This window comes from Condylura cristata, unplaced genomic scaffold, assembly GCF_000260355.1.
Source record: "Condylura cristata isolate star-nosed mole 26May11 unplaced genomic scaffold, ConCri1.0 scaffold00001, whole genome shotgun sequence".
Classification (NCBI taxonomy): domain Eukaryota; kingdom Metazoa; phylum Chordata; class Mammalia; order Eulipotyphla; family Talpidae; genus Condylura; species Condylura cristata.
The window spans coordinates 75,494,380-75,519,797 of NW_004567102.1; the positions used below are offsets into that span (position 1 = coordinate 75,494,380).

General features: G+C 35.1%; 1 protein-coding gene across 1 annotated transcript; it reads left to right on the forward strand.

Moving 5' to 3' along the window:
* The first annotated feature begins 117 nt into the window (after positions 1–117).
* On the forward strand, positions 118–25,019 carry PEX3 (peroxisomal biogenesis factor 3). Its single transcript, XM_004673907.2, has 12 exons — positions 118–394; positions 8,715–8,846; positions 12,400–12,481; positions 14,560–14,603; positions 15,766–15,890; positions 16,181–16,247; positions 16,353–16,407; positions 17,084–17,252; positions 18,906–18,976; positions 21,791–21,913; positions 24,233–24,329; positions 24,794–25,019. The coding sequence occupies exons 1-12, from the start codon at positions 322–324 to the stop codon at positions 24,875–24,877; spliced, it is 1,122 nt and encodes a 373-aa protein (XP_004673964.1). The 5' UTR covers positions 118–321; the 3' UTR covers positions 24,878–25,019.
* Positions 25,020–25,418: the final 399 nt, after the last annotated feature.

The following is a 25,418-nucleotide window of genomic DNA, read 5'->3' on the forward strand; positions in this document are numbered from 1 at the left end:
GGAACGCAGCGGTGCGGGCTGCTGTTTCCGGGGGGAGTGAAACAGCGAGGCACCCGGGAGCGAATTCTGGACGGACCTGGGTGCCCGGGACCAGTGAGCGGCGGCGGCGGCCGCGGCAGAAAGCGCAGCTGCTCGGCTGTAGTCCACGCCCCCTTCCCGCTCGGTGACAGTCTCTGCGGAAAGTCGCGTTTGTGGTTTCTGGAGCGCACCCAGCGGGACAACGGCGCTCCAGTTGGGTCGTCCGGGCCAGGTGACGAAGAAGCGGTTTCCTGGTGAGCCACCCTCCTACCTCTACACAGCCCGCACCTCCGGGATCTAAAGATGCTGAGAGCTATGTGGAATTTTCTGAAACGTCACAAAAAGAAGTGCATCTTCCTGGGCACAGTCCTCGGAGGTGGGTGACATCGTTCTTGGGAAGGAGCAGTGGGAGAAGGCAGTGGGAGAGAGGTGACTGGCTCCTAGTGGGGGAGGGGGGGTGCAGGCAACCACAGCCCGGGAATAAAGAGAGGTTTTGTTCAACCTTAGAAAGAGAAGCAAGCAGGGTGACACCTCCAATCTTCTTTAAGTCTCTGCAATATAGTATCTCTGCCCATGGCTCCGACACTGCCCCTTTCCTCGGTTTCTCTCCTGTCCATTCTTCTCACGGACCTTGAAGGACCCGCCACAATTAGGCTTCTGTTTCAAGACACCATTTTCTTACACACGTTTTGTAACACACGTCTGTTGTTTTTCCGTGAGGTTCTTCGTTTCTATTTGGCACTCCCGCACTTAGGCTGGCTGTCACCTTTGGCAGGAGTTTCATAATATCCCAGGAGAGTTCCTATGCACACACTTCGCGTGTTCTTTAAAGTAAATGTGAATTATTTTAAAACAGCACAATTTGTACAGGACCGAAAGAGACACACCAAACAAACACAAATCAGTGTTTTGATTCTGTTTCTGCTCCTTCAGAAGTCTAACTATGAGTCAATTATGCTGTAAGAAAGTGCTTGCAGGCGGTTGTGCAATCATTCTTTCTTGGGATCCTCAAGCCTGTCTAGCTGACACAACTTAGTTGCACCAAGCTGAGAGATTTAGAAACAGATAACAATCTTGAGAGCCTTTCCCCTCCTTTGACATCAGGGTATTATATTCAGGGATTTCAATTAGAAAAGGAAAAAAGCTGTGAGTAGTAGAAGAAAGAAATGGAGAAATGTAAAGAGAGAATTTTTAGAACTAGAGTTTTTGAGAAATACAGACAAAAAGACAAGTTTCCCAAAGAATTTGGTTGCTTGTCTCTTGCGACCACATTCTATTCTATCCACCATCACTATCACCTCCAACAATTTGAAATTAAAATACTCTTTCGCATCAATTCAAATTTGATTTCTGAAAAGTTTGAAATATCTGAGGTCTATTACAAATTAATGGTGATCATGTGTATATTTTTTTTAATTCTTTGAGAAGTTCCTTATAGATTAAAAAAGTGTTCTGATCGCTTCAGCCACTGAGTACTGATATCTATTATATAGTTAAAGTTTGATAAGACTACCAAGTCCATTTTATTTGTAGAAATGTTAAAATACACGTGATTAGAATAAATATATTTTTGCTGTTGCAGAAGGAAGGAAAATAGCTCTTTAGCAACTTCAGAAAGAAAGTGTAGCCCTTCAAACTTATGCCACAACCTAATGGTAGCTAAAAAATGACCACAGGGGGAAGCAAAAGAATATACTTAGAGGTAATTGTAAATAATTTTTTTAATCTATTAGAGCTTTATATTACAAATTAAAAGGAATGCAAAAAAAGGGGAGGAGGGATTCAGAGGGACAGAAAGATAAATCCTTGCAAGGAAAAGATAAGAGTAGAAGGCCATGACTGGCTTAAATTGAACCTTATGAAAGATCCTATATGTTACATTTTAGTTAATCTAACTTAAGAAGTATTTATTTTGAGGCTGTACATTGAAGATAATATGGTTGGAGACACAAGATTTACAGATTTTAACATATTGCCTCCCATTTAGTGGGTGCCCACTGTACATTGGACTAAGTTATTTCTGATAAATGAACATGATAACTGGGTAATTATTCTTACCCTTGTTCAAACACATGGGTGACACACCTCAAAACATCTCTCAAAATATAAGAAACTTGCCCAGAGTATCAGAATTAGTAATGAAGCAGCTAGACTTCAAACCTAAGTGTGTTCATCCCAGACACATTACATTACACCACTGCAACCACAGTTTATTTCTCACAGTTACAGAGGCTGGAAGCCAAGATCAGGTGTCAGCATAGTCAGATCAGATGGAGAGAGGCTGGGATGTAGACTTTGGTTATAGCCTCACATGGTAGAAGAAGCTAAAGAGCTCCATCCCTTTTACAAGAGTACTAATCCCATCCATGAGGGTTCCACTCTCATCACATTCACAACTCCAAAGACCTCACCTCCTAATAACATTTAGTATTAAGATGTCAACATAGAATTTTGGGAGAACAAACATTCACACCATAGCAACAAATGTACAAGTAATTAAATTACAAAATAAAGGGAGCTGGAATAAATGTTACAGATCAAACTGGCAGATAACACAAGCAATTGTAAAAATTTAGGAAGAACTAGTGGATGAAATAGCATATTTTGACAGGCCTGGAAGCTAAAAAATATATCAGCATGCATACTCAAAGAAGTATGGCCATTCATACTTTCCCCATTCATGATGGGGAAAAACACAAGTGAAAACTCTGAGTTACAGATCTTCTTAAGTAGCCATTTCATGCATTTTGGATGAGTAATTGCTTTAGATCATTTTGTACAATTTGACCAATTTACCTAAAGACAAAAGTAGTGGTTCTCAATTCTTTAGGTCTGAGGTTTCCTTTACACTTTTAAAAATAAAAGAGCTAAGGAACTTTTGAAAATTTATATCTGTTAATAGTTACCATGTTGGAAATTAAAACTAAGAAAAATTTGTTAATTTTAGAATAATAATCAACCTGTAAATATAAGCATAAATAACATTTTTTAAGTGTGAGAAGTCTGGATTTCTTACACTTTTGCACATCTCTCTATTATGTGGCTTAATTAAAGGAAACTGGTTTCTACTTTCACTCACATTAGGTACCACATCACGTGGCCTCTAGAATACCCCACTCTACACTCAGGAGAGTGAGAGTGAAAAAGGCAAGTGATGTTTAGTATTATTATACATATAGTTTTGTCTCACAATTGCCCTAAAACAGAGTTTTGAAGACTTCTAAGAGCATCTCAGCTATACTTTGAGAGCCACTACACCAGAAAAAGTGTTGCAGAGCAGATAACAATCATATTCATAGTTACCTTGTTACCTGGTCTTAAAAGCCCAGAGTATGAAATTATCATTTGTATCGTATCCCTGTAATTTCTGGTCTCCAGACTTATCATCTGTCCATTCTCTTATTCAGCGAACATCTGAATGAGTAAGTGTCTAGAGTCTTACTGTATTATATTCTAGGAATACAAAAAAAAAAAAATAAGACACAGCTCTGGCTTTGAGAAAGTCCTGCTGCAGTCTGAAAAAAATGAAATAAAAATATAGAAGTGGAACATTGATGGTATTATAGGACCATAATAGAGCAGTGTGATATGGGAGCAGAGTGGAGAGGAAAAAGGTGAAGTTGCAAGTTTAGAGGAAGAACATTCCCTTGAGGTAAGTGACAAAGCTAGCAAAGGAGAAGTCACAGCAGGGAAAGGGACTGTTGCTGCCAGTGTAGAGACAGTGCTTTTGATGAATCAAAGCTAAGCACAGAGGAACAAATGTGAGTTGGTAAATGATGAATTTGGATAAATACTAGAGCTCAAATTATGAAGGGTATTCCTTGTTATTTTACATTATTTTATATATACATATATATACTGTCGGAGACCCTTTGTCCCTGATCACGGGTCATTGGGGGACAGAACAGGCAGGGTCTCAAGGTGGGAGCTGCGTCGGAGAGTGGAGATTCCTAGAAAAGGGGAAAAGGGCACGAGGAAGACAGGTGAATCAGAGTTGGGTACAAGTCTTCCTGCTCTGCCTTCAGCAGAGGTTTATTTTATACATTTCAAGCTAGCAGTGGGATGACATTAGCATATGAAATGGGCTGAGATCAGTGTCACCTTTTTTCTAAAATAGTCTGGGGTCCTTTTGACCTTTAGTTGATATTGCAACATTTTTAAAATCTATCAAGGATAATCAGGTACATAGATTTACAAAGTTTAAGACTATTATTACTATATTTACTACAGTGAAGATTAACCAAAATAAAGTACCTTAAACCTTATCTACTACTTATCTACTACTTTTATTCTCTTTGAGATATCCTAGGGGGTAAAGTAAAGTGAGGGCTGGAAGAGGAAATTTTCTTGTAAATCAAATTACAAGAAAGTTCTTTTGAAAACTAGTTAGTTTAAGTGAATATCCTTGAAGTCTAGACAATAGAAAACTTAATTAGCTCTGAATAGGAGACTTGGGTGAATTTCCTTATCTAAAGACTAGATTGTAGAAAGTTTGAGTGATTCTTTAGAAACTGAAATAGAAGGCTGTGTGGAATAGTAGAATGATGAGACTTGGGTTTTCCTCCATCCAGGCTATAAGAGAGTATATGCTAGTACTGCCTTAATATTGACTTTGCTATAATAGCCAATTGCTTTTATTAATCAGCTAATTGTAAGATCACTTTTGTGGACTTCAAGAGGAATTTCTCAACCTGGTGTGGTGCTTGCCTATCTGGGCAAGGTAGCTCCTTATGAGGCTAAGGCAATCCAGTTGTAAATTGAAGGTTGTTCAGAATATTTTGATATTATGATTAAACAAGAAAGGGAGGTCATAACATAAGTAAGCGTGGAAAGTCTGATTTTTCAGACCATTTGCCCTCCATCCGGAACCGTGTCTGATGACAGAAGTTGCATAGCTCTTGTCAACATATGCTTCTCTGACTTTAGTGTGGATTTTTTAAATAATGCAAAGAACTGAACTTGCTAAAAACATAGAATCCTTTTAATCAGACTATGGTTCTTTAAGTCCAAATTGCAGTTCATTAATTCATGCATTAAGTGTTTATTAAATGCCTACTCTGTAGCAGTAGGTACAATATCATACAAGACCAGACATTTGAGGATGTCTTCAAGAAAGTTCTTTACTGGCTACATTTTAACAATTACACCCAAGTGATTCTGATGTAAGTGGAACAGGGGATCCAGTTAAGAAGTAATGGCAGAGTATTAAAGGATTCTAAACACAGGAATGATGCAGTCTGATTGACATTTTTTTTGAAAATCACTTTGCATATAAAAGGTGGATTAGAAGATTCTGAAACCAGAAGTGTAAGAGAGTTGGTAAGCTGTTAAACCACTTCCAGAGTATGAATATTCAAGATGGAAATGAAGACAGAGTAAAGGGTTTGGAGTAAAGTGGAAAAACTTTAGAAAATACTTATAAAATAGAATCCAAATAGGAGATGGTTATATACTTGATTGGAAGAAATCTTAATTTCTTAATTTCAAACTTACTGAAATTATTAACTTAGTAAAACAGTTGTATTGCAAGGATTCAAATTTGATAATATGATAAGACTAAAAGGTATTTTGCTTTACCAGCATAGCACAGTAAGGAAATGTTTAAACATTTTACATTTCTTTCTTGAGGTGTTTAGTAATGATTTCGTCATTCATAAAGTCATAGCTACAGAAGAAATTTTAAAGCTCTTGTAAACCCTTTCATTTAATAAATAAATAAATTTGGGCCCAGAAAGAAGAAGAAAATTGCTCAAAGTCACTGAACTTTGAGCCATCAATATATCTCCTGTCTTCCAGGCCAGAATTCAGCTCCATATTTTATATGAATTTTCTGCCCATATTCTTATTTCCCTAGGAAGAAAATCTGACTCAATTAGAGCTTAGGAATTTTGGAAATGAGAACCGGGGTAAATTAGACTTTCTAAGGAATTTATTTAAGTGCTAATGCAACAAAAAAAAAAGTGGATTGTGAATTTTAGCCTTAATTCCATGTATTATTTGCTAGGGCTGCCATGACAAAGTACCACAGGCTGAATGCTTAAGAACAGAAATTTATTGCCTCACAATTATGGAAGCCCGACATCCAAAATCCAGATGTTGGCAGGGTTTACTTATTCTTTCTGAAGGCTTTTATAAAGTATCTGTTCCAGATCTTTCTCCTTAGCTTGCAGGTGGCCACTTCCTCCTTTGCTGCTACATCTTCCCAGAATGCCTGTCTGTATCTAGATTTCCTCGTCTTATAAGGAAACCAGCCATGGACCCTAAGGACTTCTTTTTAATTGGATTATCTCTGTAAAGACCTTGTCTTTGAAATAAGATCACATTCTGAGGTACTAGGGCTTCAAGATGTGATGTTTGCTGGGCAAATTAAAGTAGGAGGTTGGGTAGGACACAATTCAATAGTTTTCTTCCTTTAGCATTAGTTGGAACATGCTACACTTATCAAACATATATAGTAGTTCCTTTAAAAAAATTAAGACATTGTGAAGAATCTTATGGAAGCAGTGAAATTTCTCCCTAGGAAAATACATATACCAGTCAAATTTACTGCTATCATGAAACATGCCCAGCTGTGCAAAGAGCATTTTTTCAGTGTTTCATTTCAGGAAGAATAATCATTTTACACAAAAGTTTAGACTCTGTTGTGCAAATAAAATATAAGCTATTTTTAAAAGTTGCTATGTTGGTGAGGCCTGTCGACAGGTTACTTTGTCAAAGTCACTTTCTTTATACTGTTGTTACTATGGCATTGTCATCAATTTATTGAGGATGTATTACCAAAAAAGCTGTGAAACCATTTATATGAACTTTTATTTTTCTTTAAGTGTGAGAATCATACACATTTATTTGTATATAAACATAACAACAGTAATTATATTTTATATGTAATTATTTGTAGCACACAACCTTATACTGAATTTTTTTTTAAGATTTATTTATTTATTCATACAGAACCAGGGGACAGGCCAGAGATACAGGGGTGATGAGAGGCTTCACCAGAGACAGAGTGAGGAGCAGAACAGGCAGATCAAACGAAGTACACTGCTGAGGGGAGCAGCAGGCGGGTCAGGAAAGGTCTGCCTAGCCATGTGGGTCACCTCCAGGGAGGGGCATGGAAGCGGCTGCAGATAGCTTGCAGTGTTGCACCTTAACCTGCTGCGCCACCAGGGAGGGCCCTGAACTATTATTTTTAAGAGTATTTAACATACCATCATTTCATCTATAGAGCCTGTATTAATTAAAATAATTCAGGATGTGTTTACTTTGCAGGTTCTAGAGGGCTACATTCTCCCTTGTAAAAAGCCAAATCTAATCATTTAGATAATGCAATGTTCTTAGGTTCTTTTTGGTTGAGAGATGAAGGTAGATAAAGATTAGCTATTCCCCTACAATCATGTTGCCAAGTTATAACAACATAAACTCTGCAACACATGAAAACATGTTCACAAGCATAGTTAAAACAGTATCATAACCTGTTGGATAAGCTCATTGAAGTTCCAGTACTCAGTCCTTTTTTTGGTCATACAACAAAGTTAATCATAAAGATTTACTGGAAGCAAATGTAGCAGCAAACTAGTGGTAGGATTTTGCTGGCTGACTCCCTTGAGTAACTTCTTTGACTAAGAATCCTTTGACCTAGTAGCTGAGAATCCAAAGTTGAGTCATTCTGAAAAGTGAAGGAATTTCAAGGTTCATATATACTTGTTCATGTGAATATATAATCAAATATCTTAAACACCATTTACATCATCTGTGAAAATCCATTTTTTATATTCGTGGTGCTAAAAAAAAAAGTGTTGAAATGCGTGGAGTGTGATTTTTTGCTCTACAGACAACTAATAACACTGAAGTGTTCACCTGACTCTATAGGGTATTGACCAAAATGTGCACATTTATATCCTCTTGTCTATGCTGAAAGTAAATCACAGGCTGCATGACCTCATTGGTATTTTATAGTTTAGGAACTATACTTCTGTGCCTGCATCCCCTTCATTTCCACATTAGTTGCTAATTACAGATGTCTGCTGAACTACCTTCCTTTCTTTCATTCCTTTTTAAAATATTTACCTTAGATATTTTTTAGGTTCTTATGCTGATTGAAACAAAAAAAATAGCCCCTGCTATTCTTCTATGCTCATTATTTATTTTTTTTTTCATTATTTATTTTGTTAGAAATTAAAATCCTTCTGTTTTTCTGTGTATCTACACTAAAAAGCAAAACTTCTGGGATCTGATTTTATCATCTTAACAATATAAGGTTGAGATTTCCTTTAGTCATTGCCTATTTAGCAGTGTGACTTGCAAGGGCAACTGTGATTCCATTGTATGGATGGACCATCATTTCCTTAAACAGTTTCCTGCTGTTGGACATTTAGAATATCTCCAGTTCACTATGAAAGGCATTGGCTGGCTCCATAGCCTTAATTTCTCATTCTTCAGATACACTCCTTATCTGCCTATTTGTCATTGCTGTTAAAATGTCACTCTCTCTTTTCCTCTCTTTAGTTCACAATTTTTCTAATCACTTTATATTTTTTATGTAACATTTCTTATGCAATTTTCAAGTTAGGTTTTTAAATGTTTTGATTTTGATATCACTGTTATATTGAGATAAAGGCATTTAAAATCACTACTTGGAATTTTAATATATAATTAATAGAATTAATATACTAGCTTGTTTTTTAAACTTATGTTAGGTGTATATATCCTGGGAAAATATGGACAGAAGAAAATCAGAGAAATTCAGGAAAGAGAGGCAGCAGAATACATTGCCCAAGCACGACGACAGTATCATTTTGAAAGTAATCAGAGGACTTGTAACATGACAGGTAAGGCAAAGAAAACTACATATATATGTGTATATGCATTTATACATATGTAGAAAGTTACAGGACTGAAGAAATTAAAGATGAAGGCAAAGTACGATAAGTCCAGCAAATAATTGATATGATTTAACTGAAATAATATTATTCAGTGTGAATTTTAAATATCACTGCACATCAATGTACAATATACTTTTTTATTCATTTTATTTATGCATTCTGCAAATACTTGAAATACCCAGCACTAAGAAAACAGAATGTGATCAATTAAAAACCCTTACCTTCAGAATTTATATGTCAGTAAGAGAAAAAGATGATAAATGACAAGTGAATAACTTCCAGCAGTGATTACTTGCCATAAGAGTAAAACTGAAGGGTGAGGATGCGCTTCAAGATGTGGCAATAAAAGAGTCAAGCCTCTTTGAGGAGGTCACATTGGAAGAGAATCAACAGTACTGGAGGTGGCGATGCAAAATGTTTGCGGTGGAAGGAGTTTGGCACATTCAGGAAGTGTCCTAAAGGTTATGTGTGTGACTAGAGAAGAATGAACAAAAGCAGAAGAATAGAAAGTAAAGCTGCTGGGGCAGACCTGATCCCACTGGGCCTTGAAGTCAGGAGAGCGCTAAGCTCGTTAAATTTTATAGTAGGTGACCACATATCTGTAAGTTTAACGCAGTGACATATACTCAATTGATGTTAACTCTAGGTAATCATTTAGCCTCCAGAGCTAGCAACTGCTAACTGCCCTATTTGAAGAGAAGGTGTTATGTGACGATTGGTATAGTTCTTGAAGAATTAGTTCTCAAATCTATGTCAACCTGTTTTCTTTATTTTATTGTTTAAACCTTAATTCTTTAACATTCTTTTCGATAACAGCTAATTTGGAAAGAATTTGTAAAAGTAAATTCTCTTTGTTCAATTTAAATGTAGAACTTTCTTCAGCTGAAAGGAATTTATTATTAGCTCAACCCATTTAACAGATAAAAAAAAACTGATATCAAGAAAGTTAAGAAAATACATCCAAAGTTACATTTGGAGTATGATTTTTAACATTGGAAGGAATAATGCTTAGAAAACTACCTTCCTTCTATAAAGCAAATAGTAATCATAAATAGGTGCATAGAATGGCAGCGGGATAAGACACAGTGAATGAGATCAGAGGCTCAAGGATGAGGAGGCTCTGCTTCAATTCCCAGTTTTGCCTCCTGTCTTACTTGTACATCTTTGAGCAAATCTAAATTTCAATTTCCTCCAGAAAATGAAATGTCGTAGAACCCAATTTGCAAATGTTTCATGAACATTTGATAAAATAATGGATATAAAATACTGGATGCATAACAATCAAGGAATAGTGACTTTTTTATAATTGCATGACTCCTTAAATTGATATTCAGTACAGAGTAGTGGTGCTATGAAGACAAGATCATGAATTTTTAGAGACTGAAATAGCCCATTTCTAGGATTATTATTTGGATTTCCAGAAAACAGATGGCTTTTAAAATATATCTCAGTCTGGCATAGGCCATTGTATGCTCTGCAAAGCAGATTCTCAGAGGGCATTAGGGGTGCACAAAACTTAAGAGGGGAGGAGGGACCTATGAAGAAGAAAGGAAAGAGCAAAGTGTACACAAAAAGCTTTGGGGCCACAGAGCACTTTGACAGGAATGAAAAGGAAGAAGGAAGGAAGACTAGGTAGGAAGAATCTCAACACAGTTCTTGGTTAAACCTACAACATAGTTTTAAGAAGTTCCATAGACAGTGGGGAGTCTACATACCAAAGGTCCCTGGTGGAGTACAAGGCCCATCCCCGAGGAGTGGGTCTGCGTCAGTGTCCCCACTGAGTACTGTCACTGCTAAGATCAGTGCATTATCCGTATTGGACACAGAAAGAGGCAGCTGAGCTCTCAGTTGGCTGTGTTCTTCCCAGGCAAAGTCATGAATGGCACAACCCTAGGTAAATAAATAGCTTTTCTGCTAATTAAATAATCATAACAGTGATCACAAGGATCCAAAATACAGGTTCCTATAAAGTTTCCCAATTCAACCTCTGACATGTTTACTTACAAACTGGAACATACAAGGGTAATAATGATGATACTAATAACTAATGCTTACAGAACATTTCCATGTACAAAGAAACACTGCTCTAAGGTGTATCTTAAACCTTAATAGTGATCCTATAAGGTAAATCCTGTGTTTCCTCAGTTTACGTATGTGTAAACTGAAGCACAGAATGGTTAAGTGACCTGCCCACATTCACACAGATTCAAGGCTGGTGAAAATGTCATAGTCTGATTTGTGGGGAAGTTTTTATCATGAACACCAGCTAGCTAAAGAAAAACCTGACTGCTGTCTTCACTAGCCAGGAGGAAAGTGGACTTATTTTTGGTTGAATAGGTTTAAGTGGAAAGTGAAAAGCTCTTGTATCTCAGAATTATTGACAGACTCTTCTCATATCGTGTTGTTATAATACATCATCTTTGAGTTTCATGTTACCTCCACTTTCTGAATGTAGCATTCTAGTTTGCTTTTTCCTGGTAAGGTACCATGCTGTGATTGGGCTACATACACATGTTAAGCACACTAGAGGTGAGCCATCTTTCACATGGTCTCCGAACTGCCACTTTAGTTAATGGTTTGAATAACTCAGGCATTGAATCAGACAGCTTGAATACGGTGAAGCTGTGTAATGCAACATTGAAATATATGTGAACAATAGTTTAAAAATAATTTTCTATAGATAAAAATAATACGAGTTTGTAATTAAGGTCTTACCAAATCAAAAGTAAACGTTATGCACTTAGGTTTTCCTTTTTAGAATGCAGCGTTTATAGTCAATTGATAGGTTTTCATTTTGTTATCATCACTTATTTAGTATTAAAAACTCACTTTACATTTGCACAAGTACATTTCTCTAACATTTCTTATACCTTGTACAGAACCATAAATAAATTAACTACTATAAATCTCATGCAGTCTTTGTTCCATAATATTCTAAATCTCATTTTATCTTTGAGTTATTCTTAGGTGTTTCAAATAATAACCATTGGAAAAAACAGAACTAAAATTCCTAGTCTGCCACTCTTTTTATCTTGATTATAATAAATGCATATGAGTTTGTGTTATCTATAAAATTTTTCTAAAATTAGATATAAAATGCAAAGATAAAAATACTCGACCATTTTTATTATATTAGAAATAAGTATTTATTTTAAAAATTTGGAGAGTGCATAAAAAAAGCAATCAACTATAATCTGTAACTTAAAGATCACTAATGTTAGCATTGGTACTAATTCTTCTTGGTCTTCATTCTATGTGTAATTGCTACATTGCTCTGACCATGATATATGTATAATTTTTGTTAACATAGGCAGATAAATGATGTGTTAATTTATAATTGCTTATTGTTACTCATAGTAAATACACGAATATGCTACCTGTGAACTTTCCTCCCACACCTGCAAGATGCTAGTCCTGTCGCCACGTCTAAGACAATGGCACTTCTAAGTGAGGTCAGTCAGACCAGCTCATAGCCTCTTCATTTTCTTTGTTTCCACAGTGCTCTCTATGCTTCCAACCCTCAGAGAGGCCCTAATGCAGCAACTCAATTCTGAAAGCCTCACAGCCCTGCTAAAAAACAGGTAAATACAAGTTACAATGTGTTTAGTTTGCTCACTATCCTGAAAGTTTATAGGATGAGCTGAAATACCTTTCAAAATCTGTATTTGCCTTCTAAGGACATCTTATATAGGCTCATTTACAAAAAAAAATAAATAGTAACTATATCACTTAACTCAATTTTTCTTTGATATTTTTTAATGCTCTATCATATGTACAAAGAATTTAGGACAACAATATTTGTATGTATTCTGGATTTCATATAAATAGACCCTATATTGCTTTGACATTACTAAGAAATGTAGTTCTTGAGCGCTTGTGGAATGCATTCATAAACCAGATGTTCGACAACTGACAAAGTTACATTAACTCTGCTTCTTGAAAAACTTATGATGTAGTAAAGGCTGTGAACATACATTTCAAGTAAATAAGATATATGAACTTGTACTTTATATTATGAACAAAATGAAGTACAAATCTAACATGAGCATACTGTAATGATAATCTACTTACCTTGACAGCTCAGTGTGGACTTCACACTATGGCCTGTATGTGGAGTGTAGCAAGGGCTGGGGTATTGTTAGTTTGTTTTACTTTTAATTTTAGTCTGGAAAGACTTCAGAAGGAAATGGCTTGTTATTTTAGTGAGCAAGATAGAGAGAAGGGGTCCATTCACTATGTAAATTTTAATCATTTTCTGTACTAAACTGCTCACTTTCCTTGTAGTCACCTTCCAATAACGTGGGAAAGGAAATGTTATTTCTCGAGTGTGTCTCTGCTGGGGCAAATGCTATGTGCCTATATATTTCCAGTTCTCATAGTGTCATTGTGAACTAGATACTATCATCTCTATTATGCAAGTAGGACATTAGGCCATTTGTGCTCAGACAGGTTAAATAAATGACTGAAAATTTTCTTTAATTACATATTCTTTATTCAGAGATTACATACCAAAATAATAATGGATATGTGTGCCTGAGGTTTTAAAAAAGTCTAATTAAAGTATAATGCTTGCGATAAGGATTTATTCCCCTAAATCTAAAATTTTTAGAAGTTGCTTCACTTTCATAGTTACTTACAGATAATAAGATTTAGCTTAAATATTCCTTATAATTATATGAAGAATAAGCATATGAGTAGGCTTTTCTCAAATACAGAATTCCCACCTATATATACATAAGTAGGGGATAAAAAATACATAAATTTTAATATCTTACATTTGAAGCTTATTGGGGAAATATGACAAAGGAGATAAGAGAACAGCACTTCTATAAAAGCAACATAATAACAAATACAATAAGCATGTTTCCAGGGATGTTTCCCTTTTTTTATGTCAGAAAGTAAGAAAACTACTAAAGACTAATAGGGCATGTCAAAAGAACCCAGGAGCTAATCTCAGTAGCCCCCCAGTGGACCTCCCTAGTGGTGCCAGGGATTAAGTCTCAGCACTGTGAGGCTGTCAGCAGCCACTGCAGCACAAGTTAGACCCCCAGCCCAGGAGCTAACCCACATGGCGCAGCAGACCTCTCTTGTCTCGCCCACTGCTCAGCAGTGTATTTTAGTCGATCTGCCTGTCTCTGGTGAATCCTCTCATCCCCTGCTCCTCTGGCCTGTACCCCAGTTATTAGATGCATAAATAAATTTTTTAAATAGTCCCCCAGTGCGCAAAGATGAGCAATTTGAACATCAATAAGAATAACTACCATGGTTGGTTGAAATACAATTTAAACATATTTAAACTCAGGTATTTATACTCATACTTGAAAATAAAAAATATATCCTTAGAAGCATTACACAACCTACCTTATTTGGAAAACAGTAAATATGGGAGTGGGGATGGGTAAGAAATATTTCTCCTGTTTTTCCTAGTGATTTTATGCACATGTACATCTGCCCAGAGGGAGAAATAGACTGCAAAGATTTATATAGATATATATTCCTGGAGATTATTGTAATTAATTACGGAAATTTATTGTTTTTATTTTATTTTATTTTGTGGTCTTTGTTTTTTGTAGTAACCTATAACTAGAGCTATAAATTCAAAGTTTATCTATTTGATTATCTAGATTATTATATATCTTCTGATTTTCTTTTTCTTTAGGCCTTCAAACAAACTAGAGATATGGGAGGATCTGAAGATAATAAGTAAGCCTACATATTCTGTTAACAGCACCTTCTTTAAGTATTTATGAAAAAATGTTTCTACTCCATTATGTGGATGACTCTTCTTTGCCCACCTCAGAGTCATCAGGATTAAATAATTCTTAAAAAGCAAGTAGATCAATGTCTATAGAAAACACTCAGTAAATGTTGGTAGGATTATGACTACTTGTAACTTCCTATGTCTTTATTAGTTACTGATATCTGTAATAGCTTTGAGGACAGTTTTCCCTTCAACACAGATAGTAACTGTACTTTTATATTATATGCAAACTTTGATGACAGTTAAAAATTTGAACAGAGAGCTGCCCTGGCTAAGTGTAGACAGAAGGATGGATGGATGCATACATGTCAGAGTTTCATATTCTCAGTTGTCTTGTTTTCCTGATCTTCAGTTGATCCTTGCAGCTGAACCATACTTAAGCGTTGTCCTATTGAACTTAAATGAAACTTTTCTTGTTTCCTTTCAGCAATTGGACTTTCTCAAGTCCCTTATACTTAATACCAGAGATTTTACATTCCTTTCTACTCTTACTCACTCCCACATGTTCTTGTACATACTATAAACTGGCTTCCATTCCTGTCTCCACCCAAGTATATCTCACAGCATTAATAGTAACTTCTGTATTGCTAAGTCCATGGAACATTCTGCTCCTACTAAACCTCTCATCAATAGTAAACACCTCCCCCATATTACCTGATGATAAGGTATTACCCTATCTTGTTATACCTTCTTCCAGCACTTTAATCAACTTATACTCCTTTATCTGCCCTTGAAACTCAATTCTTCCCCACTCAGCCTTCTTTTATTTTGAGCTATCTCCTCAACATATCGTAGTTCTGAGGCTACAGCTCTTCCCAGTCACCTCTAGTTTTCTTTTCTAAGCTAATATAAAACATTTCACTCAATTTATGGTTATGGGTTTAATTGGTTATTGTGTCAATAAAGAGTCCATAGTTAATTTATATTAAATAAGTTTTAAGGAGATCAACTAAAAAATAGTATGAATTGATATTTTTTTGTACTGAAAATGGTTATAATTATTTCTTTAAAGTCATCGTATGAAAAAATCATAGTATAGATCATGATTTTACACATTTGTTTCTGTTTTAATAGTACCAAATGGCTTTCTTTTTCTCTATGAAGGTTTCACAAGAAGTATCGTAGCTGTATATAGTACTTGTATGCTGGTTGTTCTTTTGCGAGTCCAGTTAAACATAATTGGTGGCTATATTTACCTGGATAATGCAGCAGTTGGCAAAAATGGCACCGTAAGTTTTACTAGACTTAAATAGGTATTGCCTTGTCTTTCGAAAGGCTTGAAATTAAACAAATATGATTTATCGAGATAATTTCTATAAAGTTACTATCTTTGTATTTCATGTGACTATTAACTATTAGTGATTTTATTTTTCATAGTTTAAAACTAGGTCTTTTGTTATATTAAAGAATATTACTTTTCCTGTCACTCCAGGTCCTGAAAAATTTCAGCTCAAGTTATACTGAAAATATTTATTTACTACTAATATCAAATAATTTGACTTTTTTCTATTTCATACAGACAACTCTTGCACCCCCAGATGTCCAACAGCAATATTTGTCAAGTATTCAGCACCTCCTTGGAGATGGTAAGATTTTATCTCTGACCTATAGACTAATTTTAATTCATTCATTTATATTATTGGGGAATTCAAACAGTAAACAGGATTTTATGTTTGTTTTTCTTTTCACAGGTCTTACAGAACTAATCACTGTCATTAAACAAGCTGTGCAGAAGATTTTAGGAAGGTAAGGCATTTTGCTTTGGCTGTTTCTTTACTTCCTAGTTCTGATGAATGAAGGAAAATAAGAGTCCTTCTAGTGAAACTAGTGACTTGGCAAATGGTGGTTTGTAAAATTCTTTGTAACCTGATGCAGTTTACAAAGCCTTTGGTGGGGGAGGGTAGGCTGAGAGGGTAGTATTGCTTTGTGGAATCCATTTTCTTCATCAGTATCAACCACTTGATACTAAAGGAAAAGTTTTCATGTTTCACTGTTCATTCATTGATTTCTTAACAAACCAGAAATATTTGGATAACCATATAAAAAACGTACATCTGCCTCTGAAGTTCCTTATCTCCTGTTAATGCTTCACTGTTCATTCATTGATTTCTTAACAAACCAGAAATATTTGGATAACCATATAAAAAACGTGCATCTGCCTCTGAAGTTCCTTATCTCCTGTTAATGCTGGTAATATAATTGCAATGGAAATTTGTGAAATCTGCTGCAATGTTTTTCTTTACTTTATATTAAGCACCCAAACTGGTAGGTGATTTCTTAGTCTATGCTAGTGATTTCACAGGTAGCAGTTTCAGGTTTGACTAGATGAAACAGGATCACAAATGGTAACCTGTTAAGAGTGTACGTACGATATGTTGTGTAGTTTCAGTTTATCCCAGTTCCCTCTCTCTCCCTTTTTCAGTGTTTCTCTTAAACATTCTTTATCCCTTTTGGACTTGGAACAAAAACTGAAAGAAATCAGAAGCCTTGTAGAGCAGCATCAGCCTTCTTCTTTGATAAATAAAGATGAATCCAGATCTTTGTTATGCCATTACATGATGCCAGATGAAGAAACTCCACTAGCAGCTCAGGTGATTAATTATATAACCATGTAACCAAACCAGTTACTCTGTTTTTAAATTTTGTTTTTGTAATATCTCTTGAAATTTAGGTTGCTGAGTCTCTTGAAAGGTAAATGAATAAAATCACATATTTTCAGTACATAAAAAAAAGTCTTGTTAATTAAAAAGAAAACTGTAAATATGGCTGGTTTCTACTGCAAAACATTTAGATACTCAGCAATTTTTTTTTGCATCTTAGTTATGTGAAACTACAGTGTATGCCTGGGATATAATAGGAATAAGACATGTTCGGCACACTTGGAAAGCTTAGGAGACAAATTCAGGAGTTCACATGGCCTGGGCATACCTGCAAGAGATCATGTAATAGATGGTTGAGGAAAGATCATGAAGAGCTTTGTATGCCAGGATGAAACCTGAACATTCATTTATTTGTAAACAAATAAATTACATTTTAACCACATTTACTTTTTGAGATAAATCAGTGATGGTATTATCCAAAATGTGACTGGAAGAAGTTATAGTCACCCAACTGAGAAAAAAAAAGGCCCAATCCAACAATTATCAGGCATGTTGTTGCAGTAAAAATATATTGGACACACTGGTGTGTCCTAGGCAATTAAGATGTAAGTTGTCCATTGATTTTTTTTAAAAAATGCCAAAGGTTGCTGGTTATATACTTGTTTTAAAATAGTTACTGTTGGCCCTCCCTGGCGGCACAGTGGGTTAAAGCACAGCACTGCAAGCCAACCACAATTGCTTCAGTGAAAGTTCGATCCCCAGCCCTGGAGGTGATTCACATGGCATCGCAGACCTCTCCTAACCCGTTCACTGCTCCTCAGCAGTATACTTTGTCAATCTGCCTGTTCTGCTCCCCACTCTGTCTCTGGTGAATCATCTCACCACCCCTGGCCTACACCCTGTTCTATAAGCATAAATAAATAAAATCTTAAAATATATACATTTTAAAAAATCCTATGCAACCTTCAAGCACATGGGATTAAAAAATAGTTGGTTTTTTTTTCATTTATAAACAGATTATACTCATTCTTTACAACTGAGAAGAGTATACTCTTACTTGATAGCTACAAAAACTTTTAACCAGAGAAGCCACAATAAAACAAAGAAGGCTATGATTTTCAGTGATAGTATGTTTCCCATACCCTAGAGGCCCAAAGATCAACCTGTTTGCTATTTGCAAGTTGAAAGACCCTATACTCATGTATAGAGAAAGTTTCAACAAAATTTTAAGGAAATTATGTGATCAGCAGAATAGAGTGGCATGTAAATTGAGTAAGCAGAACACATGGGACTGAATTAATGGAAGAAACAAGAGAAAACAGGATCTCAAGGAATTGCAAGAAGGGCACTTAGAAGTTTTTTGTATGATTAGAAAGAAATGTAAATTTTCAAGTTCAAATTGGAACTAAAAATGAAATCAGTTCCAAAAACATGTAAAAATAAAAATGAACCAAACTTGAATTAAAATCTGAAAATTTAGTCTACATAGAGTGCAGATAAATATATTTGAGAAATGTGTCCAAGAGTGTCCAGGTAAACAAAAGACCTTAGAAAGTATAATTGTACCTTGCTCATGTATGATTACTTAATGATAGCCCTTTGCTAATACTTGAAACCCTGAAATGTGGCATTTTAATTTTACAGGCCTGTGGGCTTTCTCCTAGAGATATTACTACTATTAAACTGCTCAATGAAACTAGAGATATGTTAGAAAGGTATGTATATTACACGACAAAAAATATATTTCTGCTTTGTGTGTACTTAAGACCATTTTGTAGTAATTCCTGAGAACATATTCCATATCATGTTTCATTGAAATTAAATTTTGAATCTATTCCCCTACCTTCCTACCTAAAATAGTGGTTTTCTTGTTAGAGAAAGAAAGGAAGCAGGGGTTTATTTTCAAGATACTAAAGACTACTCTAGAGACGCTAATATAATAGTTGAGGGGCTAGAGGGTAGATAATTAACATTTATATTTTGAAAAATACCTTTGAGGATGATTCTCTTATACTCACACATACTAGGTCAGTTTAAAAAAAAAAATCAAAAACTGAAATTGCAGTCACAGCTGTTCGAACCACCAAATTGAAGTCGCTCAGTGCTGAGCTGGGAAGAGGTGCTCTGAGCCAGCTTCAGCTGACCGTCTTATGTAGATACCTACACATAACTGCTAATAGGTGCCCACAATTTTAAGAAATATTTCATTATCCCTTTTAAGGTAGACTATAATGTTCCTAAAACTTTGAATGTTAAAAATTTCACCTTTCGGGCCCTCCCTGGTGGCGCAGGGGGTTAAAGCACTGCACTAAGAAGCTTAAGCCACTTCCACATGAGTTCGATCCCCGCCTGCCCCGGAGGTGACCACATGGCGTGGCAGACCTCTCCTCGCCCGCCCGCTGCTCCCCCCAGCAGTGTACCTTGATCATCTGCCCTGTTCTGCTCCCCTCTCTGTCTCTGGTGAAGCCTCTCACCCTCCGCATCTCTGGCCTGTACCCCAGTTCTGTATGAATAAATAAATCTTTAAAAAAAAAAAAAATTTCACCTTTCCTAAATTAAGTATACTATTTTTAATCAGCCAGAAAAGATTTTACAAATGGGAAAAGCACCAACTTATGCAAGCTGTGCTTTCAAAGACAACCAGAAAACCCTAGATTCAAGATCTCTGCAGCTCCTGTTGTGTTACCGGTCAACCTTAATTGAGCCACTTAAACTCTCTTGAGCCGCGTAAACTCTCTAGGGATTTTTATCATTGTAAAAGTCTGACTTTACCATTCCTACTGAGCCTCCTTGGTGGCTCTAGGGGTTAAATCTCTGCACCATCAAGGATAAGTTATATTCTTGGCACAGACCTAACCTACGTGGAACAGCAGACCTCTCTCTTGCTCCCTGCTCCCCTCAGCATTGTATTTCAGTAGGTCTGCCTGCTGTGATCCCCACTGTCTCTAGTGAACCTTCCCACCCCCCTGAACCTCTGCCCTACACCCCAGTTCTTGTATATGCATAGATAGATAAGAATAAATCTTTTTTTAAAAAAAATACCACTCCTGGGCCCTCCCTGGTGGCGCAGCGGGTTAAAGCGCAGCACTGCAAGCCAGCGGCAGCCACTTCAGTGCTGGTTTGATCCCTGGCCCTGGAGGTGACCCACATGGCGCGGCAGACCTCTCCCGTCCTGCCCCTTGCTCCCCTCAGCAGTGTACTTTGTCAGTCTGCCTGTTCTGCTCCCCACTCTGTCTCTGGTGAATCCTCTCACTGCCCCCATCTTTGGCCTGTACCCCAGTTCTGTATGCATAAATAAATAAATCTTTAAAAAAAAATACCACTCCTACCTACCTTTAGTCAATAAAAATATCAAAGCTCTTTTAAGCTGAATATATTTAAACCCATCTTCTCTCATTCTGTTTTTTGAGGAAATGATGTCATATACCTTTTCAACGATTTTGAAGAAAATCAGCAAATTACTCGGTTAACTCAGCTACTGAACCTGCTGTAGGCATTTATCAAGTTCTAGTCGTAATCGCTACCTCTTTCTTATTCATATTTCCACCAGATCACTCCACCAAGCTCTAGGAAAGATTACAGTGTTCTTGCCAAATCTGCTCAACCTATAGAGTTCATCTGCTTAACCTTTCTCTGATCAAGCCTTTTCTAGAAATTATTTTTTCATGTGGCTTTCATTGCAGTATAATTTCCTAATTTTTCTAATAATTCTCAAATCACTTTTTCTTAAGTTCCTCTGTCTTTCCTTTAAACATCAGTATTTTCCAGATATTTGTTCTTATTTTAATCCTCAACTGTTCCATGAAATTTTAAGCATGCATCCATTGTTTTAACTCCTGTCTGTACGGTAGTAAGTCTCAAATGTATAGACCTAACTCTTCAATCCCATGAGTTGATATTAAGAATTTCTGCATGTAAAGATATAACTAAGTTGTTAAATGAGGCATATTTCTTTCACAGCACACATATATTGTTCTTTGTATCAAAAATGTTTTTATGAAGTACTAATATACTACAATGAAAAGAGCTTGAATGTTAAGCTCAAAAAGACCTGGTTTCAAATATTAACTGACCACTTATTAACTACATACCTTTAGACAAATTTCTTTATCCCTTAAGTATCCAGTTTCTCATCTGTACGTGATAATAAAATTTTCTATCTCACTGGAATGTTACAATAGGCATATAAAGCAAACCATAATTTGTGACTAAAGGATTTTCTTCAAGAAAAGTAACATTGATACTTGTCTAGCAGTCTAAGAAATATTGTACAGCATACTAATGTAAGAAAATCTAGCAAAAGGAATATCCCCATTTTGTTGTGCTAAGCAAATAAGCTCACTTTTTATGTTTAATTATTAAGGATTGACTTGATATCCTTACTATGTTCTAGACTAAAAACTAGATTGTGACTAGGAATATATATGTAGATATATCTATAGATATATCAAAGGTAACCACATAGTTTCTGAATTTATTTCCTTTTTGACTGAGAATCTAAAAAGTAACATATTTCTTATTTTGTACAGTCCAGATTTTAGTACAGTTTTGAATACCTGTTTAAACCGAGGTTTTAGTAGACTGCTAGACAATATGGCTGAGTTCTTTCGACCTACTGAGCAGGACCTGCAACATGGTGACTCCATGAACAGGTAAGATAATAATAAAAATGTCACCCATTTACTGAGTGCTTTAAAAAAAAATGTAGAACTTTGGGTGTGTTTATTTTTTTGTTCCAAGTAACAAAAAATTATCTTAGTGAATAAAATTTGAATGCTTATTTTTCAACAAATTAAACTGTTAAACTAATGTTCTCATCATTAGTAAAAGCTCCTTTTATATTTAATATTAAAGCTCATATTTTTTCCAAAAATTTTGCCACTATTTAAAGTAGGTGAAAATACCTATCTGAGGCCAACTTGCAGCTGTTATTTTTTCTAACTCTTTAGAAACACAAGACTGACATGGTATTTATTTTAATTATTTACCTTAATTATTATTTAAGTACTCTGAGCCATTAATTATTTACCTTAATTATTTAAGTACTCTGAGCCATAAATGGCCTATATAATAACAGTATTTTGGTAAATGTAATAATAAGGCATTTTTGTTGAAGATTCCCATTATAAATCATTTCCTAGTTCTACAACTATATAAATGTGTTCATTTTCACCCTTCATTATAGGATTGGAGTTTTGTATTTAGTGCAATTATTAATTTTGATTGTAACTATTACTAAGTTATGGATTCATGATGCCAAGATATCTCATGATTTCATTTTTTTAAACATATCTTTATCATGTCAACATTAGCACTTTTGATCTACTACTAGAATTTACACTCTGTAAGGATCTCAGTTTTGTAAGTTTTTACATTAAACTCAGAAAATAATAGGTACTAAATCAATGTTAATTGACTACAAACTCATCCATGAAAATTAGTAGAAACAGTGACTTATATAAAATATGGATATGCAATACCCAATTTAATTCTTAAACACATAGGGCAAGAAATTATTTCCCAATTTTTTAGAACCTTTATTTTATAAAAAAGAGTAATTTGCAACAAACCTTGAGAATTTGGGATGCTTCAAGCCATAGAGTTTGTTTTCTAAAGCATTTTATATATAATTCTTTAAATTATACCAAAATAAATTTTCACTTCTTTAGACTCCCCAAATCAAGGTTGTCCAGTTAATAAAATTTCAACTAGTTTTTATCTAGTAAGGTATTACTTACTTCCTAAGTAGTGGTAGCAAGTTGTAATAGTTGATTCATCATGTTTTAAACATGAAAAAATATTTGATCTTACACACAATAAAATTATAAAAACTATATTGCAGTTACATCAGCCACTGTAAGTTTTCCTTCTCTGAGCTCCCCTAGTACTCATTATCTGTACTTTCATGTGCCACCTGCAAGTGGGATCTTACTTCTCAGTTACACTTCACTTACTTTACATTAACATTACTCCTCAAAATCAGAGATTTCCTTGCGTCCATTCAAACTTCGTTACACAGACTTTGTCTTCAATGATATTTACTATCTTGTTAATGGCAATAACCACCTTCATATTACATGACCCAACTCTAGAAACAGTCCCATCATATGTGTTGTCACTTCTGTTATTAACCCACATCGTGGGAACTCTGACGTCACAATAGAAGAAATATTTAGAATTGTGGGGGAGTATGATATCGGTAGAAGGAAGTACCAGTGATGACACCAAGAATTTCAGCTCACGCTGCCAAACAGATAGTGGTGTGCAGTTCACTGAAGAGGGAAGAAAACATTTAACACTGCTACCGATTTAGAGAAATACAGATTTAGAAAAATACAGATCCCAGTTTCTGCTGTCAGACATACAGATACAGCTTGATGTAAAAAGAAAGCATGATGGAACAGATATTCTCCCCACTTCTGGAGAAGCAGAACACATTTAGCAAAAACATCCATGCCATTTGATGTAGCAATTCCATGTTTACACAAAACTAAAGAAAATTAGACATAAACTTAAATTCTCAATTCTAAGAAGCTGATTGTCAGAGAATGAATTACAATGTACTCATTAATTCCTGAGGAGAGAAATCCTGTGTCCGGGAAAAGTTAACAAGGATAGAAAGTAATGGTACTGCATTAAAAAAATCTTTACAAATAAAAAATTGTAAAGACCCAGACAAAAACTTTGGAAAAACTTGTAATGAGATGGGAAAATGCCTGTATGAATAAAAAGGCATAATAGCTTTGCCTCAGATGCGACTTTATGTGTAAAATACACAGAAACATAGATGTATTTCTGTAAAGATTACTAGAACAAATTAACTATGATATAATTACAGTTTTTATTTTAGATGGTATGGTTTTTATTTTCTCCTATAAGTATTCTTCAGTGACTGTTACCTTTGTCATTAAAATGTAAAATTCTTGTAAGATAATTTCAGAAAATAATTATTACTATCATAATTTTTTCAGTCTTTCCAGTGTGAGCCTGCCTTTAGCCAAGATAATCCCCATAGTAAATGGACAGATTCATTCAGTTTGCAGTGAAACACCTAGTCATTTTGTGCAGGTAAGAAGCAAGTTTGGGGGCATTATTAAAGTTTGTATCTGGGGTTGTGCCCCTGTTGGCTAGTGTAAATTTACATTACTTTCCTGTGATATTTGTTTAGTAAAACCAAAACCTGAAGCCACATGTAGTGTGTGATAGAGTGAACCATGAGTGTAGGAGTGTATCTGTAAGGTAAAATATCTAGTGGTCTTAAGAGAATTTAACCAAGAATTTGTTGGTATCAAAATAAAACTAGTGCTCACTTGAGTTTTCTAATATTTAAGAGAACACCAACCTTCATTTAAGAACTTAGCCACTATCTCCTAGAATTTAATGTAAGAAACAGTATTCCTCTCTTTAAGTGGGTTTCTTTTTAGCCTTCTTGCCAAAAAATGTAAAAGTTAATTCATTGGTTGATTACAGAAATGGATTTAAATTACCTATATTTTTTACAAACTATAGTGTTTTATTGTCATTTTTGCTAGGATTTGCTGATGATGGAGCAGGTGAAAGACTTTGCTGCTAATGTGTATGAGGCTTTTAGTACCCCTCAACAACTGGAGAAATGATTTTTTTCTTCAAGAAAAGCTACAGTGGAATGTATTTACTTAAAACAATACACTGAATAAACCAACTATATATAGGGTAATAATTTGTTACCAAAATGCCTAATAAAAAAATATATTCTTATCAAAGTCTTCATTTCGTAATAAAATAGATTTAATTTACATCTTAATATATTTTTTTAAGTCATCCACAAACTAGGTTTGTGGGTGTATTTGAGTTTACACAATGCAAATATCTGAACTATTAATAATGTGTCATATCATGAATAGTAGTTCCAAGTTATCTAAAAGCTACTGTAGATTTTTTTTAATGAAATAGGAAATTCAGTATACTCTCATATTAATACTGAGTAAAAATCTGGGGATTAGATGAGAAGTTTGGAAAATATGCTATTTAATCATAAAGTTCACTAGACTGCAGTATATGGAAATGAATCAAACTTTCTCCAATTATAATTTATAGGAATAAATTATTTATTTCAAATATAGCCTAATGAAGGACTTTTTTTATGGAAATGTGTGAATTTAACAACTGAACAATCAT

Coding starts and splice junctions, on each gene's coding strand:
- PEX3 (XM_004673907.2), top strand. CDS start 322: ATGCTGAGAGCTATGTGGAATTTTCTGAAACGTCACAAAAAGAAGTGC. Junction 8,847..12,399: donor GAGGACTTGTAACATGACAG/GTAAGGCAAAGA, acceptor TTGTTTCCACAG/TGCTCTCTATGCTTCCAACC. Junction 18,977..21,790: donor ACTAGAGATATGTTAGAAAG/GTATGTATATTA, acceptor TATTTTGTACAG/TCCAGATTTTAGTACAGTTT.